The 17486-nt window shown below is 39.7% G+C and overlaps 1 protein-coding gene across 1 annotated transcript in view; it reads right to left on the bottom strand.

Moving 5' to 3' along the window:
* The window catches only part of ppox (protoporphyrinogen oxidase), a 21395-nt gene extending 4506 nt beyond the window's left edge, over nucleotides 1-16889 (bottom strand). Inside the window, exons 1-11 of the mRNA XM_073846960.1 lie at nucleotides 16826-16889; nucleotides 16020-16150; nucleotides 14645-14779; nucleotides 13191-13306; nucleotides 12979-13111; nucleotides 12676-12820; nucleotides 11397-11590; nucleotides 11208-11271; nucleotides 10793-10911; nucleotides 10556-10669; nucleotides 8-157 (exon numbers count right to left, since the gene is read on the bottom strand). Of these exons, the coding sequence (XP_073703061.1) occupies nucleotides 8-157; nucleotides 10556-10669; nucleotides 10793-10911; nucleotides 11208-11271; nucleotides 11397-11590; nucleotides 12676-12820; nucleotides 12979-13111; nucleotides 13191-13306; nucleotides 14645-14779; nucleotides 16020-16106 (1257 nt within the window). The 5' untranslated portion in view covers nucleotides 16107-16150; nucleotides 16826-16889. The remainder of the gene's footprint in view (nucleotides 1-7; nucleotides 158-10555; nucleotides 10670-10792; nucleotides 10912-11207; nucleotides 11272-11396; nucleotides 11591-12675; nucleotides 12821-12978; nucleotides 13112-13190; nucleotides 13307-14644; nucleotides 14780-16019; nucleotides 16151-16825) is intronic.
* Nucleotides 16890-17486: the final 597 nt, after the last annotated feature.

Raw genomic sequence — 17486 nt, 5'->3', positions numbered from 1 at the left:
GTCTCACCTTGAGCAAAGCGACGCAGCTCCATACAGGTTGAGAGTTGACGCCCAGGTGAGAGGTCACAGCCCGCGTGGCTCGATCCAACAACGTCTGCTTCGTCACTGAATCAGGATGACCAAACGTCTGCTCAAACCATGCTCCCCCCATCATCACCTTTATACAAACACACAAACAGCCAGAGCACTGAGCTGCAGTTATTACACTAGAAAATAACACCATTCACAGAAATGGCTTCTGCGATGATAACAGCTGGAATCGTCCTCATAACATCCACACATGGGACTGATTCCCCAGCTGGAGGGAGTTGCATTATGTTATTCAGGTTGCTAACACTGCTCAAAGGGTGTTTTAGCTCCTCTAATGGCACTCTGAATCTAGAAGTTTCCGGCCTCTTGACTATATAGATGTTTTCAAGCAAGGGGGAAAAACAACATGTTCTAAGCAAAGGACATCTCACTATTGAATTAATAATGATTTAAGTGGGGAAAAAATGAATAATGGAATAGCAATTTTTGTTGTTGTGGGGACCACAGAGTGCCGAAGGCTATTTTTGTTACCGCATGTAATATGTTCCTGATAGGGAAAAGGGGGGAGAATTCATGTCAGAGACACGCAAATCGCTGATGGGGCTATTGGTTTAGAGACGCATCTCTCCAGAGATCTTTGAGAGAATCAGGTTCATTTTCTAAACTGGCAAATATTCACCGATATGACTTGAAAGTTTTTAATGATGTTTCTTTCTGCAATTTCACAAAAAAGTTTTATTTTAATTTATCGGATTTTCTATTTTCTAGCCTTGTATACTGATGCTCAAAAACATTTATCATTATTATGAATGTTGAAAACTGTTTTGCTATTTGACTTTGCATTTATTTACTCTTTTGTAATTATGTAAAAGTCACTTTTGGCTATTTTAAGGTGTCTTTGCACAATAAAACAATTTCTTAAATCCTTAGTGTACACTGTTAGTCAAAAGTTTATGTAGAGGTATAAAGTCAAGCAGTTCTGTATTGTTTTATTTTTTTTAATTGTTATTCATTTTATTAGTTATCATTTAGGTATACTGGTTATTCCTTTAACATAAACTAAAATGTATAATGTAAAATGATGCCTATTTTAATATCACTTAGACCTGTATACACTGGCGGGTGGCGCGAGGGGGCGATAGTGAGCCGCAGGGATTTTCGCTCATTTTATGAAGAAGTCACACCGTCAGTCATGTAAACACACTATGAGACTGTGTCTAATTTCGTGTTGTGTTTGTTAACTTTGCAGGTAAGATGAGTGACGTGGCATCGCAGTTTATGTTGATCAGATGTTTATGTGTGTATCTTATGTGTTTTTGTTGGAGACATCTGTGTTTAAAATCGATAAAATTACCCGCATCGGCGCACCCGCGGCTGAGATGCGGCCGACTCGGCCGCGCTGACGGAGGCCGCGGGAGGGGTTGCAATATGACAGATTAATTTACATCGGCAGAGAATAAAATGCGCTCAATGTTATTTGTAGAAAGAGCCCGTTAATATTTGATTTAGTCATTTGTGGCTGTATTATTCTGTCATTGTTTAATGAGAAATAAAATGCTGATGAATAGAGTTCATAGTTTTATCAGAGAGTTTATAGTTTTATGAAAGAGTCTATAGTTTTATAAGGAAGTTAAGAATACTGAATGTGTTTTACACAGTTTGTGTTAGTACAGCATTATAGTTTTATTACTGTAATATTAAGAAAAGTGAGTTACATGATGTACATTGCAAACACTTAAATGTTATGTATTTCAGGAAATTGTGTTATTTGAGTTTACTGAAAAGGGATTTTCGCTCATTTTATGAAGAAGTCACACCGTCAGTCATGTAAACACACTATGAGACTGTGTCTAATTTCGTGTTGTGTTTGTTAACTTTGCAGAGTGTGACAGCAATAAAATACTATAAAGGCCACCAGAAAACCCCGCCTCTTCTGTGTGTGCAACATAATCATGGCGAGCCAGCCAGGAGAAGCTGCTGACTGGATGATGTGAAAGAGACAGCTCCTCCTCGAGACGAACCTAGAAACAACAAAAGACACATTAGTAAGGAGATTAAAGACTGAATTCAATTCTATTCCCCTTTGAAAGGATGGAACAACTTCAAGACTGTGTTAGCTCCAAGTTTCTGACGCTAGAGAAGCCTGAACTGATAAAAGTGTGCTCCTACCTCAAGTGCAGCGAACCAGCGGATGAAGGTTTCTCAGGCCAAACAAGACGAGCACTGATAAGGCTGGCAGAGAGGACGCTAGATGAAATTGAGGAAAGTTTAGAAGAGGAACAGTATGTAGAGAGCCTAAATAAACTTCTGGATTTCATCGGGTCCCTTAAGAAACCAACCGAGCTCGAAACTTCACCGGTAACCCTGGCTGAGATAGAGAAGCTAAGAAAAGAATATGCAGAACTACAACAGGCCCAGGCACATGCTCGTCGCGCGCTAGAGGAACAGATTGGAGTGCTTGAGGAAAAATCTCAGAGGCGAAAAGATGAAACGAACGTAAAAGAGCCACGACATGATTCAATTCCTGAAGTCACTCTGAGGAGGGAATTCCGAGTCCATGGACAGATTGGAGAGGCTGGTCAAAAGGACAAGTTATCATACACAAGCCTTAACAACCAGATCGAATCAGGAGTAAGGAAGGGATATGTAGAGGCAGAAATCATTGAAGCAGTTATCAGAGCTGTGAGTCCTGGCCTTCCCCTCAGGGAACTCCTTGAAATAAAGCGAGATCTCACACTCTCCACATTAAAGACCATTCTCCGAGGACATTATAAAATAGATTCTTCATCAGATCTACTGCACAGACTCATGAACATCTCACAGGAGCCTAAGGAATCTGCTCAAAGTTTCCTGTTCCGAGCCATCGAACTGAGGGAGAAATTACTGTGGGCATCTGGAGATGAGCAGGATGGAGAACAGTTTAGTCCTGAGCTCATTCAACGGAAGTTTCTTCGCTCTGTGGAAACTGGACTCTTAAATGATGCAGTGAAATTTCAACTTAAACCATACCTCAGTGATCCGAAAGTGGCAGATGAAGTGCTAATCGAGGAAATCGGTGAAGCGGCTAATCTGGAATTGGAGAGACAAGCAAAATTAAAGAAAGCGGTGACTCCAAAGCCTTTCAAAATAAATGAAATGCAAGCAGTAGAACATATCTGTGGCACTAAGCGACATGTAAGCAGCGGAGTGGAGACTCAAGGCCAGAGGGAAGAGACATTAATGAAAGAGATTGTTTCTGGTAAAGACAAGAAAAAACAGGTACAGGACAAAGATACCGACAACGACACCACTAAAGCAATCGAGGACCTTAGAGTAAACGTCATGGAAATGACCAAAGCGTTCCGAGAGGCAATGGAAGCGACCAGATCACAGTTTCCCCCTGTGACTCCATTACGAACAGAAAGGAGGTCCAAAGGTTGCCGTTCATGTCAGGAGGCACAAAAGGGTGAAGAGTGCAGACACTGTTATCGCTGTGGTCAAGATGGACATCTGTCACGGGGCTGTCGACAACCGAGGCCAACATCGGGAAACGGGAGAGGACTGCTGAACTGGACCCCCCAGTAGTCCATCCTGTCGTTGGGTCCCAAGCTAGCCCAGGAGTGCGGCAGACATCCAGACCTGTACGAAACAAGGAAGACAGTAAAGAAAATCACAGCCAGCCTGTTACTCACCAACATGCAATTACTTCTACTGACAACTCACTGTCCCTTGCCACACCTAGGCTCTTGAACATCATTGGAAAAAGATGCCTGGTCCGTTGTCAACTTAATGATGTTACAGTTGAAGCTTTATGGGACACAGGAGCCCAAGCCAGTATTATAAATTCAGACTGGAGAAAGCGACACTTACCACACACCACTGTCAGACCTGTTGAGGAGCTCCTTGGGCCAGGAACGCTCACCGGATTAGCTGTGAATCACACCGAGATCCCCTTTGATGGCTGGGTAGAAGTGAGCTTCTGTTTGAGCGATGATGGAGGCACAGAAAAGACTTTGCAAGTACCCATGCTGGTAGCAAGTGATGTTAGTGTTGCTGAAAATCCAATCATCGGTTACAATGTCATTGAGGAGATAATTGGCAGGTGGGAGAAACAGAGGCCACAATCCAACCCAGTCCAGAGGGTAAGCAAAGCTTTCTCTATATCAACAAATAAGGCTAGAATGATGCTTAATCTGCTGAAGACTGTAAACTCAAACATAACTGTGGGAACTGTGCGCATTGGTAAACAGAAGATCCAACTCAGTGCAGGGCAGATAACCACTGTCTATGCACGAGCGCACGTCGGGGGACAATATCAAGAACAAAGCCTGTTATTCATTCCTAGTGAGCCATCACCACTACCAGAGGGTTTAATAATGCAGGAAGGTGTAGTCAAAGTTGGTAATGAGAAGACAGCAAAAGTGCCAATCGCCATTGCAAATACAACCAAGCACCCAGTCGTACTTACGTCACGACTCATACTAGGCCACCTGGAAGTGATAAAGTCAACTTACCCAGTAACTGCAGATTCCTTCCAGAAAGATGAGACTCAGATGAAGCAGGTGATAGAGCAGCCTACATCCACAGTGCAGACATATGGGTTGAGTGTTACACAACAACAGACAGAGAAACCAAGTCATTGGGATCCCCCAATAAAGCTTGAACACTTAACAGAGACACGGCAACAGATTGTGCGACAGCTATTGAGGGAAGAGTGCAATGCTTTTGCTTTTGATGACCATGATGTTGGCTGCATCCCATCACTAAATATGCACATCACCCTGCATGATAAGACACCTGTGCAAAAGACTTACATATCTGTGCCTAAGCCTCTCTTGCAGGAAGTAAAAGAGTACCTTCAGGATCTGATGAACCGGGGATGGATAAGCAAGTCAAGATCACCCTACTCCTCGCCAATTGTATGTGTGAGAAAAAAGGACGGGAGCCTGAGACTTTGCTGTGATTATCGTGAGTTAAATCGGAAATCTGTACCTGACAGGCACCCTATTCCCAGGATCCAGGATATGCTGGACTCCCTGAGTGGCAGTTCCTGGTTTTCGGTCTTGGACCAGGGTAAGGCCTATCACCAAGGATTCCTTGATGCCGAGAGCCGACCCCTAACAGCCTTTATAACACCCTGGGGGCTATTTGAGTGGAACAGGATTCCGTTTGGCCTTAGCTCGGCTCCAGCCGAATTCCAGAGAAACATGGAAGCGTGCCTGGAGGATTTGCGTGATGTTATCTGTCAGCCTTACCTGGATGATAATCTTGTTCATAGTGCCTCCTTTGATGATCATGTGGGCCATATTCGCACAGTCCTCCAGAGATACCAGCAACACGGAGTCAAACTAAGCCCACACAAGTGTGAGCTGTTCCAAAGGAAAGTCCGTTTCCTGGGTCGTATGGTGTCGGAGGATGGATATTCTATGGATCCAGCCGAAATAGCCCCAGTACAGGCCCTGAAGCTCCGAACACCAGCTACAGTAGGAGATCTGCGGAAAATCATGGGATTCCTCTCTTATTATAGAACATACATACCTAATTTCTCTCGCCTGGCAAGACCTCTCTATCAGCTGATAGCCACACCACCGCAAAGCTCATTACCTCCTGAGCCCAAGGGAAAGAAAAAAAGAGTCAGCACCAAGTCAAAAGGGCAGGCATCCCCTAACACACCCATAACCTGGACACAAATGCATCAGGAAGCATTGAATACCTTGATTGACCACTTAACAGAGCCACCAATTCTTGCCTATCCTGACCTGACTCTGCCGTTTGTCCTCCATTGTGATGCGTCACAGGACGGTCTGGGTGCAGTCCTTTATCAGAAGCAGAAAGAGAAGATGTCAGTGATTGCATATGGATCGAGAACACTCACACCACCTGAAAAGAACTATCACATGCATTCAGGAAAGTTAGAGTTCCTGGCTCTAAAGTGGGCTATCTGTGAACGCTTTAGGGATTACTTGTTTCACGCTCCACACTTTGAAGTGTACACAGACAATAATCCACTCACATACATCTTGACAACAGCCAAACTCAATGCAACAGGTCACCGTTGGGTCGCAGAGCTGGCCGATTTTAATTTCACCATCAAATATCGGCCAGGAAAATGCAATGCAGACGCAGACGGCTTGTCAAGAATGCCACTGGACATTGACCATTACATTAAACTGTGCACAGAGGAGATAAATCAAGATGTGATCAGTGCTACAGTGCAGGGGGTGATGTTAACATTCAAGGATGCTCCCCTGTGGACAAGTGGAATCAACTTGCAAGCTGTCCACTTGGTGGAAGATGAAATCTCACTGCCCACTAATCTGAATCTTTCGCAGGAACAGATCAAACAATCCCAACAGGAAGACCCTGTTATCAGCCGTGTTCTGGAGTATAAAAAGAGTAACAGTCGTCCATTCGGTCATACTCTCAAAAAAGAATCGAGTGACGTTAGACTTCTGTTGAAACAGTGGACACGACTGCACCTGAGTGATGATGGAGTCTTGTATAGAAGAGCGGGGAAGAGAAATCAACTTATTCTACCCAGGGAATACCATCAAACAGTTTACAGGGAGCTGCATCAGGACATGGGACACCTCGGGACAGAGAGGACTCTAAATTTAATTCGTGAACGATTCTACTGGCCTCATATGAAAAAGGAGACAGAGCATTTTGTGACACGCGTATGTGAGTGCCTAAAGAGAAAGAAACCTCAAAAGACTACGAGAGCCCCACTGACCACAATTCGAACCACATACCCATTTCAGCTTGTATCTATAGATTTCCTTCACCTGGAAACGTGCAAAAACGGGTATGAATACATACTTATAGTGATGGACCATTTCACACGTTTCTCGCAGGCCTATGCCACAAGAAACAAGGCTGCAAAGACAGTAGTACAGCATGTCTTTGGTGATTTTGCCCTAAAATTTGGCTTCCCTGAGAAAATACACCATGACATGGGAAGAGAGTTCGAGAACCAACTAATGGAACAGCTGCAGAAGGTGTGTGGTGTGCGTGGATCTCATACAACCCCATACCACCCAATGGGCAACGGACAGGTTGAAAGGTTCAACAGGACGCTCCTGTCCATGCTCCGAACCCTGAATGATGCTAATAAGGCTGACTGGAAGAACTCATTGTCAAAAGTGGTCCACGCATACAACTGTACCCGCTGTGAATCGACTGGGTTCTCACCATATTACCTGTTGTTTGGTCGTTCACCCCGGCTACCCATCGATCTCATGTTCAATCTGCAGGTAAATGAGAAACAACAGAGTTATGCAGATTATGTGGCGAACTGGCGAGCACGGATGCAGGAAGCCTATGAAATTGCATCAAAGACGGCTGAGAAAGAGGCCTTGAGAGGAAAGAAATACTATGACAAGAAAGTCCATGGTGTTGAACTTTGGCCTGGAAACAGAGTCCTTCTCAGAAATCTAAGTGAAAGAGGAGGGCCAGGAAAACTGCGCTCACATTGGGAAGATTGTGTGTATACTGTGATCAGTAGAAAAAGCCCTGATGGTCCAGTGTATGAGATCAGACCAGAAAAAGGAGGACAGAGTCGAATCGTACACAGAAATCTCCTGCTGCCCTGCGACAGTTTACCTGTGGAAAAGCCAGAGAAAGGAGAATATCAAACACAGAGAAGGAAACACCAAGCTAAAAGAAGGAAAGAGCCAGAACAACAGCCAAACCTAGACTCGGACAGTGATGAGGACGAAGGATATGAATTGCTCTGTAAGTTTCCACCCCGTTCTGAACAAAGTGGAAAGCTCATCATGCTGAATCCTGAAGCTGAACCATTTGAACCAGTAATAAGGAATGAAAACTCACCTGGACACCAACCTGATTCTGGAGAAGAAGAGAATCCGGACATTACTGGGGCTGAGGAGAGTGTTCCACAGGAGTATGGTGTTTCAGAAGAGGAGGATCAAGAGTCAGAGAGTGAATCAGAGATATCACAGCCCGCAACGTACCCAAAAAGACAGAGACGTCAGCCAAAGATGTTGACTTATAATGAACTAGGAGAACCGACAGTTGAATGTAGAAATCCAGTTTTAAAGGAGATCAACTTCCAGCCTGCCTGTGGTCAGAACCTGTGGAGGCCATGGATGTTAACAAACAACAGTAGAGTAAACTGAAACCGGTCAAATACCACAGAAAGAAAAAACAAGAAGGAAGAAAAAAAGAATACATACCTTTGACCTGAGTCCTGTGACCTGTAAAGTAAACAGAAAAAAATGGGTTAGAAGACTATGTGAGTATGTGGCTGATAATGATGGAGTCTAGTTTAATGGTAAGATTCATCTAATTAAGATTCATCTGTTTACATATATGCTAATTCTGCTGGTAAGAATAATCAGATAAATGGTTAAGTGTAATGTTAGAAAATGTAGCAATTAGTTACTGACCCCTTTTTCTAGAAAATTAGCCATGGCAAGGAGGGGATTACTGATTTAATGCACAGAGTTAAAACCAGCTGAAAACTTACCTTTTGTCTTGCAGCAATGAACAGGTCAGTCTGGAAACAACTGTCCTTGGGTTGTAATAAAATGTAAAAGAACATATTTTTAAAAGTGGGGGAGGGTGTAGAGGTATAAAGTCAAGCAGTTCTGTATTGTTTTATTTTTTTTAATTGTTATTCATTTTATTAGTTATCATTTAGGTATACTGGTTATTCCTTTAACATAAACTAAAATGTATAATGTAAAATGATGCCTATTTTAATATCACTTAGACCTGTATACACTGGCGGGTGGCGCGAGGGGGCGATAGTGAGCCGCAGGGATTTTCGCTCATTTTATGAAGAAGTCACACCGTCAGTCATGTAAACACACTATGAGACTGTGTCTAATTTCGTGTTGTGTTTGTTAACTTTGCAGGTAAGATGAGTGACGTGGCATCGCAGTTTATGTTGATCAGATGTTTATGTGTGTATCTTATGTGTTTTTGTTGGAGACATCTGTGTTTAAAATCGATAAAATTACCCGCATCGGCGCACCCGCGGCTGAGATGCGGCCGACTCGGCCGCGCTGACGGAGGCCGCGGGAGGGGTTGCAATATGACAGATTAATTTACATCGGCAGAGAATAAAATGCGCTCAATGTTATTTGTAGAAAGAGCCCGTTAATATTTGATTTAGTCATTTGTGGCTGTATTATTCTGTCATTGTTTAATGAGAAATAAAATGCTGATGAATAGAGTTCATAGTTTTATCAGAGAGTTTATAGTTTTATGAAAGAGTCTATAGTTTTATAAGGAAGTTAAGAATACTGAATGTGTTTTACACAGTTTGTGTTAGTACAGCATTATAGTTTTATTACTGTAATATTAAGAAAAGTGAGTTACATGATGTACATTGCAAACACTTAAATGTTATGTATTTCAGGAAATTGTGTTATTTGAGTTTACTGAAAAGGGATTTTCGCTCATTTTATGAAGAAGTCACACCGTCAGTCATGTAAACACACTATGAGACTGTGTCTAATTTCGTGTTGTGTTTGTTAACTTTGCAGAGTGTGACAGCAATAAAATACTATAAAGGCCACCAGAAAACCCCGCCTCTTCTGTGTGTGCAACATTTACATACACCTTACAGAATCTGTAGAATGTTAATTATTTTATCAAAGTAAAAAGGATCATATAAAAAGTGTTGTTTTTTATTTAGTACAGACCTGAATAAGATATTTCACATAAAAGACGTTTACATATAGTCCACAAGAGAAAATAATAGTTGAAATTATAAAAATATAACCCTGTTCAAAAGTTTACATATGCTTTGATTCTTAATATTGTGGTGTTACCTGAATAATTCACAGCTGTGTTTTTTTTGTTTGTTTAGTGATAGTTGTTCATGAGTTCCTTGTTTGTCCTGAACAGGTAAAACTGCCTGCTGTTCTTCAGAAAAATCCTTCAGGTCCCACAGATTCTTTGTTTTTTCAGCATTTTTATGTATTTGAACCGTTTCCAACAATGACTGTATGATTTTGAGATCCACCTTTTTGCCACTGAGGACAACTGAGGGACTCATACGCATATGCTCATATCCTTCTGGAGCATCAATGAGCATTTGAACCTTCTGTAATAGTTAAATATGAGTCCCTCAGTTGCCCTCAGTGTGAAAAGATGGACCTCAAAATCATACAGTCATTGTTGGAAAGGGTTTAAATACACAGAAATGCTAAAAAAACACAAAGAATTTGTGAGACCTCAAGGATTTTTCTGAAGAACAGCAGACAGTTTAACTGTTCAGGACAAACAAGGGACTTGTGAACAACCATCAATAAACAAGAAAAAAAAAAACAGCTGTGGATCATTCAGGTATCAAGTGTATGTAAACTTTTGAACGGGGTCATTTTATAAATTCGATTATTGTTTTCTCTTGTGGACTATATGTAAACATCTTTTATGTGAAATATCTTATTCAGGTCAGTACTAAATAATAAAATAAAATGCACTTTGTATGATGCCTCTAATTTTGGTAAAATAATTAACATTGTTAAGGTGTATGTAAACATTTGACCTCAGCTGTATGAGTGGTCAGTCTTACCGTCAGTCTAGTAGTCAATCCTCCACTCCGATTGTGTTGTGGAAAGGGAACAGAGTCGTACACCACTCCTAACAGACCTGGATCTTCTGAGGAAGGCACCAAATGTCCAAAGCCCTGAAATATTTAGAGCATGTGCTTTAATGCATGTACAGTTAGGAAAGATATGGAGCATTTAATGGATTATGGGTCTACATTATTTTTGTCTAATGTGTTTTAAATCACTAAGGAAAGTCTTACAGTAACAGGAAGGATGAAGCCTTCATATTCCAAATTCACCACAGCAACGGTTACTGTAGCGATGGATCGCAGCTGATCAGACAAGGGTTGAGCAGCAGAGGGCAGCACAGATGCTAATTCTGTTAAAAATGCATAGAAATTAATGTAAAAATGTACTTTAATAGACATGTTGACTGAGTGGAGAGTAGAGTGGGATTCTTCATCACCATAGCAATAGTGATCACATTCAACTTCAGTTGTGAACTCTGAAAACTGAACATGAAAAATGCACAGTAATGTAAATGCATTTCTATCATTCTTCAGCTTGCGTCAATCTCTAAATAAACTCACTAAATTAGACTTGAATGAAGCAAAAACTGTTGTGTACCAGAATAGGAAACAATGGAGCACACTACTGTAAAATGACTGAATTTACCTGATGCAGGTAGAGTGGAAATCACATGATCAGCTTTCAAAGAGATGTCATCATCTAGTTTGATCTGTTTAAAATATACATAGAAAACAAGTTTAAAAGTCATAACTGATGGATTAAACAACATTTAGTCAGCCCATCTCGGCTGAATGTCAAAATATGTTACGTATTCCTGCCGGGCCATCATCTCACCTCCCAGCCTCCGCTGTTCGTGTTCAAACTCTTCACTTTGGCATGATGATGAAGCTCCACTCGTTCTCGTCTCTTCAGCGTGTCCTCCAAGGCTTCTGGGAATGTCTGCATGCCTCTTTTAAGAGACCATTGAGTCCAGGACTCTTTAGATGCTCTCTTTGCCAAGTCAGAAGGGTCTACTTTAGGACCACCTCCTTATATGAATACAAACAAACATTAATCAGTATCACCTATGAAATCAGATCAATAATGCATTGTAAAAGGTATATTAAAGGATTTGTTGACTCCAGAACTTCACTTCTTTCTTCAGTTGAAAAGAAATGAAGGTTTTTGAGGAAAATATTCCAGAATTTTTTCTCCATACAGTGGATGGGGATCAAGCTTCAAAGGGCTCTACACAATCCCAGCCGTGGAATGAAGGTCTTATCTAGTGAAACGATTGGTCATTTTCTACTAAAAAAAAAAAATTGTAAATTGATATTCTTGTTGAATTTTAGCAATCGGTTTACTTCCGCCTACATGTCAAGTCAAGTCAAGATTATTTATACAGCACTTTTTACAATACAAGTTGTGTTAAAGCAACCTTACAGTATTAAAATAATAAAATAAAATGTCAATAATAATGCAAGAGTTCCATATTGCAACAAAGTCAAATTGGGGAGGACTCATCTGGTTCCCATGGCCTTGTGCCGGTGGCCGTTTAGGGTAGGAGTTCTTTCTTGATGATCTGTCTCTGGGGCTCATCTAGTTGACACGGTATCCGCTGACATTCGGCTGTAGGTGTTGATCCACCATCTGCTCTAGGTTTGGACTGGATCCGGGGGACTGCAGTGACCATCATCACGCATGACCTTTCCAACATGACTATATAATGCGTTGAGTTAGTGGCAAGATGTAGTTAAAAAAAATCGTTTTCTAGACAAGACCATTTTTCCTCGGCTGGGAGCCCTTTGAAGCTGCGTTGAAACTGCAATTTGGACTTTCAACCTGCTGATCCCCATCGAAGTCCACTATATGGAGAAAAATCCTGGAATGTTTTCTTCTTAAACCTCCATTTCTTTTTGACTGAAGAAAGAAAGACAATAACATTTTGGATGATGTGAGTAAATCATCAGGTAAATTTAATTCAGTAGTGAACTAATCCTTTAATGTCTTTATACCTTTAAACCAAAATCCAAAATATATTAATGTATTGCATGGTGGCATAGTGGAAAAAATTAAGTAAAAATGGATAATGTAAACAGTAGGTTTACACCCACAGGCCCTTCTGTGCTCTCACCTGAACCCATCAGCATGCCCAGCACAATTGAGCCCCGAGAGCGCTCTGCTTCATAAAGAGGTGGAAAGCAGGACCGCACACTCAACTGTCTGCTGTCTCCAGCAAAAACTCCTCTACACAGGCTGTCTATGGCTATATCTGCCAACTGCATAGAGAGACAATCAGGTGGACTGAATCAGTTACAGAATCATTCCTGACGCTATACATTTGACACTGATTTGTCATGGCAGCGAAGCGCGTCGTACAGGACAAGGACAGCGAGGATCGTTTAACAGGTCACTGAGTCTCCATGTTAGTTCTCACCTCAGAACCCAGTCGTCTGGTCACAAACGCATGCACAGATTCATCCTCCTCTGTGCCTTTCCTAATCAGTATCTCCTTTAGAACGCTCTGAATTATGGGTCGAGAGAAAGGAGGGATGGTGCGGATAGCCCCACTGGAGGAAAGAAGAACAAGATAAGAAATATTAATGACTTTAAATAGGTAACTGCACGCAGAGTGGAGTTTCTTCTCACCCAGGTCCCGAAGGCATCTTGTGCAGCTGTCCCTTCACATATAGGAAGCGGTTCTTAGACGCCACATGATCCTTTAAAACAGGCAGGATTTCAGACTCAAGACCCAACTCAGAGACCTGCACAAGAAAACAATAACTAGTATAGTCATTCTTCATAGATATGAGCATTCATCTTTAAAAGCCTGAAGAAAAGTATACTTAAAATACATGGTTACTGAAAATTCAGCTTTGTCATCAAGAGATGTATAATATAAAATGAGTTTAAATTGTAATAACATTTCATAATATTACTGTTTTTACTGTTTTTATAAAGGAAAAAAAATCATCTTGTTTTTTCTGTATTGTTGGCTTTTACTATAATTCTTCATTTGTTCATTAAAGGAGAAGCTAGAATGAAAATTTTGTGATAATTTACTCTCTCCCATGTCATCCAAGATGTTTATGTATTTCTTTCTTCAGTCGAAAAGAAATTAAAGTTTTTAAGGAAAACATTGCAGGAATTTTCTCCATATAATGAACTTCAATGGTGACCAACGGGTTGAAGGTTCAAATTGCAGCTACATGATCCCAGCTGAGAAAGAAGAGACTTATCTAGCAAAATGATCGGTCATTTTCGTAAAAAGATTTAAAAAAAAAAAAATGCTTATTATGAAGCTGCATTGAAACTGCAATTTGGACCCTCAACCCATTGGCCACCATTGAAGTCTACTATATGGAGAAAAATCCTGGAATGTTTTCCTCTAAAACCTTAATTTCTTTTTGACTGAAGAAAGAAAGACATGAACATCTTGGATGACATGGGTGTGAGCAAGTTATAAGGAAATTTGTGGAAATGAACTTCTCTTTTAAGTCACTTAGAACAAAAGCATCTGCTAAATGTACTGTGGCCCTCTTGTGGCCCTGCAAAGGAACAACAATAACAATGGCTAAAACTGACATAATTTCAAGTTGGGTAAAATAAATAAACATTGTCATTAAAAGACTAGTTCTAACTCAATTATTGTATGAAGTTGATTGGAAATGAAAGTTAATGTTAAATAAAATTTTGATGAAATCAAAACATTATTATGTTTATTATTATTGCAAATCAACTTTTTACTGAACATGTTTTTTTTAAATATTACTGTTGCCTCCCTATTTTAAAAAAGCAATAAGCAATGAGAGTTTGAGAGTTACATACAGTTTTTACGTAGAACCTAACTTTTTTGTTAAGTTGGTGGTAAATGATTCTGAAAAATTCTTACATTGAAATTCTTAATTGCTCCGGTGTGTGTTCACAGTGTGTGTGTGTGTGTGTGTGTGTGTGTGTGTTCACTTCTCACTGCTGTGTGCGTGCACTTGGATGGGTTAAATGCAGAGGACCAATTTCGAGTATGGGTCACCATACTTGACAATACGTCACGACTTAAATTCACATTTGTCCATGACCATGCACATAAATTCACACATGCATACCATATTCAAAGTGTTCCGGCCGGTAGCACCTGCAGGTCGCACCCCTCGTGGTCCCTGTTCAAACACGGCCCCATCATCCCTTCGTATGGAGCTCAACCAACCTCCCCATCTCCCAGATCTCTCCAGCAGGACAATCTACATCAGCAGAGGTGGGAGGAATGGTAAAGCAAATTTGTTATTATTTTGACTTTAAATGTGTGCTGACCTTCATGATCAATGCAGCTATGAAAGCAAATCTATTGAATCTAAATTTCTCAGTAAAAACTGGCAACAGCTTTAGCAGCATTGACCTTCGTGTCTAGATCCTGAGGCTTCGAAGCAGTTCTGAAGCATAAGAAATGCAGCAGGGAGCGTTTTTTTTTTTTTTTTTTTGCTGTTTATGAAAGTTGTTTTCGTGACGGAAAATGAAGTTTTTCAAGAAATTTATTCAGACACCTTCAACATTTCTCACATTATCACAGTTTATTCGCTATAGTTTAGAAAATGGCAATAAAATATGACAAGAACTCAACAACAATGAACAAATTCATTTTGATCATCTCAGATAACTTTGATAGAAAGGTATGTAATGATTTACAATCAAACAAAAAATAGTATGACAATATTTACACAACTATCAATACTTTGTTGACCAATTACCAAGCAATGCATAATTTTGTTCAGTCTGTGGTGCAAAAAAGTCACATTAGCAATGAAAGAAAAAACACTTAAGCAAAACATGGTCAGGTCAATTTCTGGCCCCAAATATTTGATCAACTTTACCTGTAGTACACTGTATGAAGAATTTTTGGGTATATTATGTCATAGTTTACTTTATTTTGCTATCTTTACATAAATGAAGTATAGTGTCCTGCACCCACTAGTAAAAAAATATTTAAAAAAATTATATCTGGTGTCTGAATATTTTTTGGTTTGAATGTAAATGATCCACATTAATTTACTATGCAAGGTGGATTACGTTTTTCAGCTGAACAGCCTTTGTTCTTAACATTTCTACAACACTGTTTTAAAGTTTGGGGTCAGCACAATTTAGAAAAAAATTAATTTTTACTTATATTATTTTACAAAATATTAGAATAATATTAGAATGATTTCTGACCAGAGTAACAGCTGATAAAAAAATCAGTTTTACTAACACAGAATTAAATTACATTTTAAAATGTATCGCCACAGAAAGAAGTTATTTTAAATTGTAATAATATTTCACAATATTACTGTTTGGTATATTTCTGATCAAAGAAATGCAGACTACAGTAAACATACATTTATAAATAATAATCAAAAATTCATGTCTTTACCAAAATCAAACTTTTAAATGGCAGTGTATATGCAGATTAACTAAAGACTTTATGAAAATTATTAGTTGATACCTTACCTTGGAAACATTAGGACTCTTGCTCAGATGATGACAGGCGGACAGACCCCCAATCCCTCCACCAAGCACAGCTACGACCTTCTGCATTCAGCTTCAAACACTTCCACACCTGCAACAAGACTGACCAAAGTCTAAAACAACAAAGATCGATCAGCAAGATCATGAGTAATTAATATAACAAGCATTCTTATACTAAGGATACCACCAAGCACACCTTTCCTAATCCAAGAAAGAAAATAAACATCAAAGTTGAGCCACATTCAGCCACTTGGTCACACTGGATATTGAATGCATTTGTGACAGTTAACTAGACTTGAAAGATAAAGATTGGGAAAGGTTTTCGACATTGGTATGGGGCCCTACATTGAGGTCTGATGGAGGGGTGGTGGCCCCTGATAAGGTAACACTGCTGTCATTTATCATATTCAACAAAAGAGGGGGGAAAAGAGAAGTCCTCTAACACCAACTGGCCACTATCTGTTAATTGTTCAGAGTTAAATTTAAATCTTAAAATATAAATACACATTAGAGTCAAGTCTAACAGAATATTTCACATGGTGTTAACACCAGGGTCGCACGACAAAATTATCCTGAAAAAAACACATAGCTACTCAAAAGCTACTCAAAAAGAAGCCTTATATTAAAATGTATAACAATGTTTGCAGACTTTCTAACATACTTCACTTGCCTTTGCTGACATACAGTATAAACAGGAAGACAAACTGTGGAAACGTTTGGCTAAAACCCAGAGCAGCCACTAATATATGCTACATAGAAATTACATTCAGAGTAAAATGATTAGTTACCTGCATATAACTGTGTAATTTGGAAAGCTTCTGCTGTTAGTTACACAAGAGTCATGTGTAGTAGTGAAGACTGAAGAAACAAGCAAATGAGTGTTTCAAAATAAAAGTCCCACCCAGTTTCTGCAATTGTTTATATATGTACTAAGCATGTAATGGATTACTCAACCACTAGATGACAGAAAAGACCGTGACATTTTTCCAGGATAATAACTAACCGTTTTGTTGCCTTCTGCCAGTCCAAATGACTGCCATAAATGTGTTGCATCTTTATGTCTAAACACAAAGCGCAAATATGTAATATATATACTTTTGACAGATGTGTGTGTGTGTGTGTGTGTGTGTGTGTGTGTGTGTGTGTGTGTGTGTGTGTGTGTGTGTGTGTGTGTGTATATATATATATATATATAATCTATTATATAGATTTGTATGTTTTGTCTTATACCTCATTTTAATTAGGCAACATTTTTATATATTATTTTAATACAATTTAAACACATCTTTGCTCCCTCTTACTTGTTTATTGTTATTCTTATCCACTTTTATCCACCGCATCCACCGCTATTTTTAGCTGTACAAAACATCTCATTTTGCTGCTTGATATTGCAAATTGGTGTATCTTATCATGTTATTTTAATGTATTATCCTACTGGCCTTATTCTTC

Source organism: Garra rufa, chromosome 9, assembly GCF_049309525.1.
Source record: "Garra rufa chromosome 9, GarRuf1.0, whole genome shotgun sequence".
In the NCBI taxonomy this organism is placed as follows: domain Eukaryota; kingdom Metazoa; phylum Chordata; class Actinopteri; order Cypriniformes; family Cyprinidae; genus Garra; species Garra rufa.
This window is presented reverse-complemented; position numbering and strand designations above follow the sequence as displayed.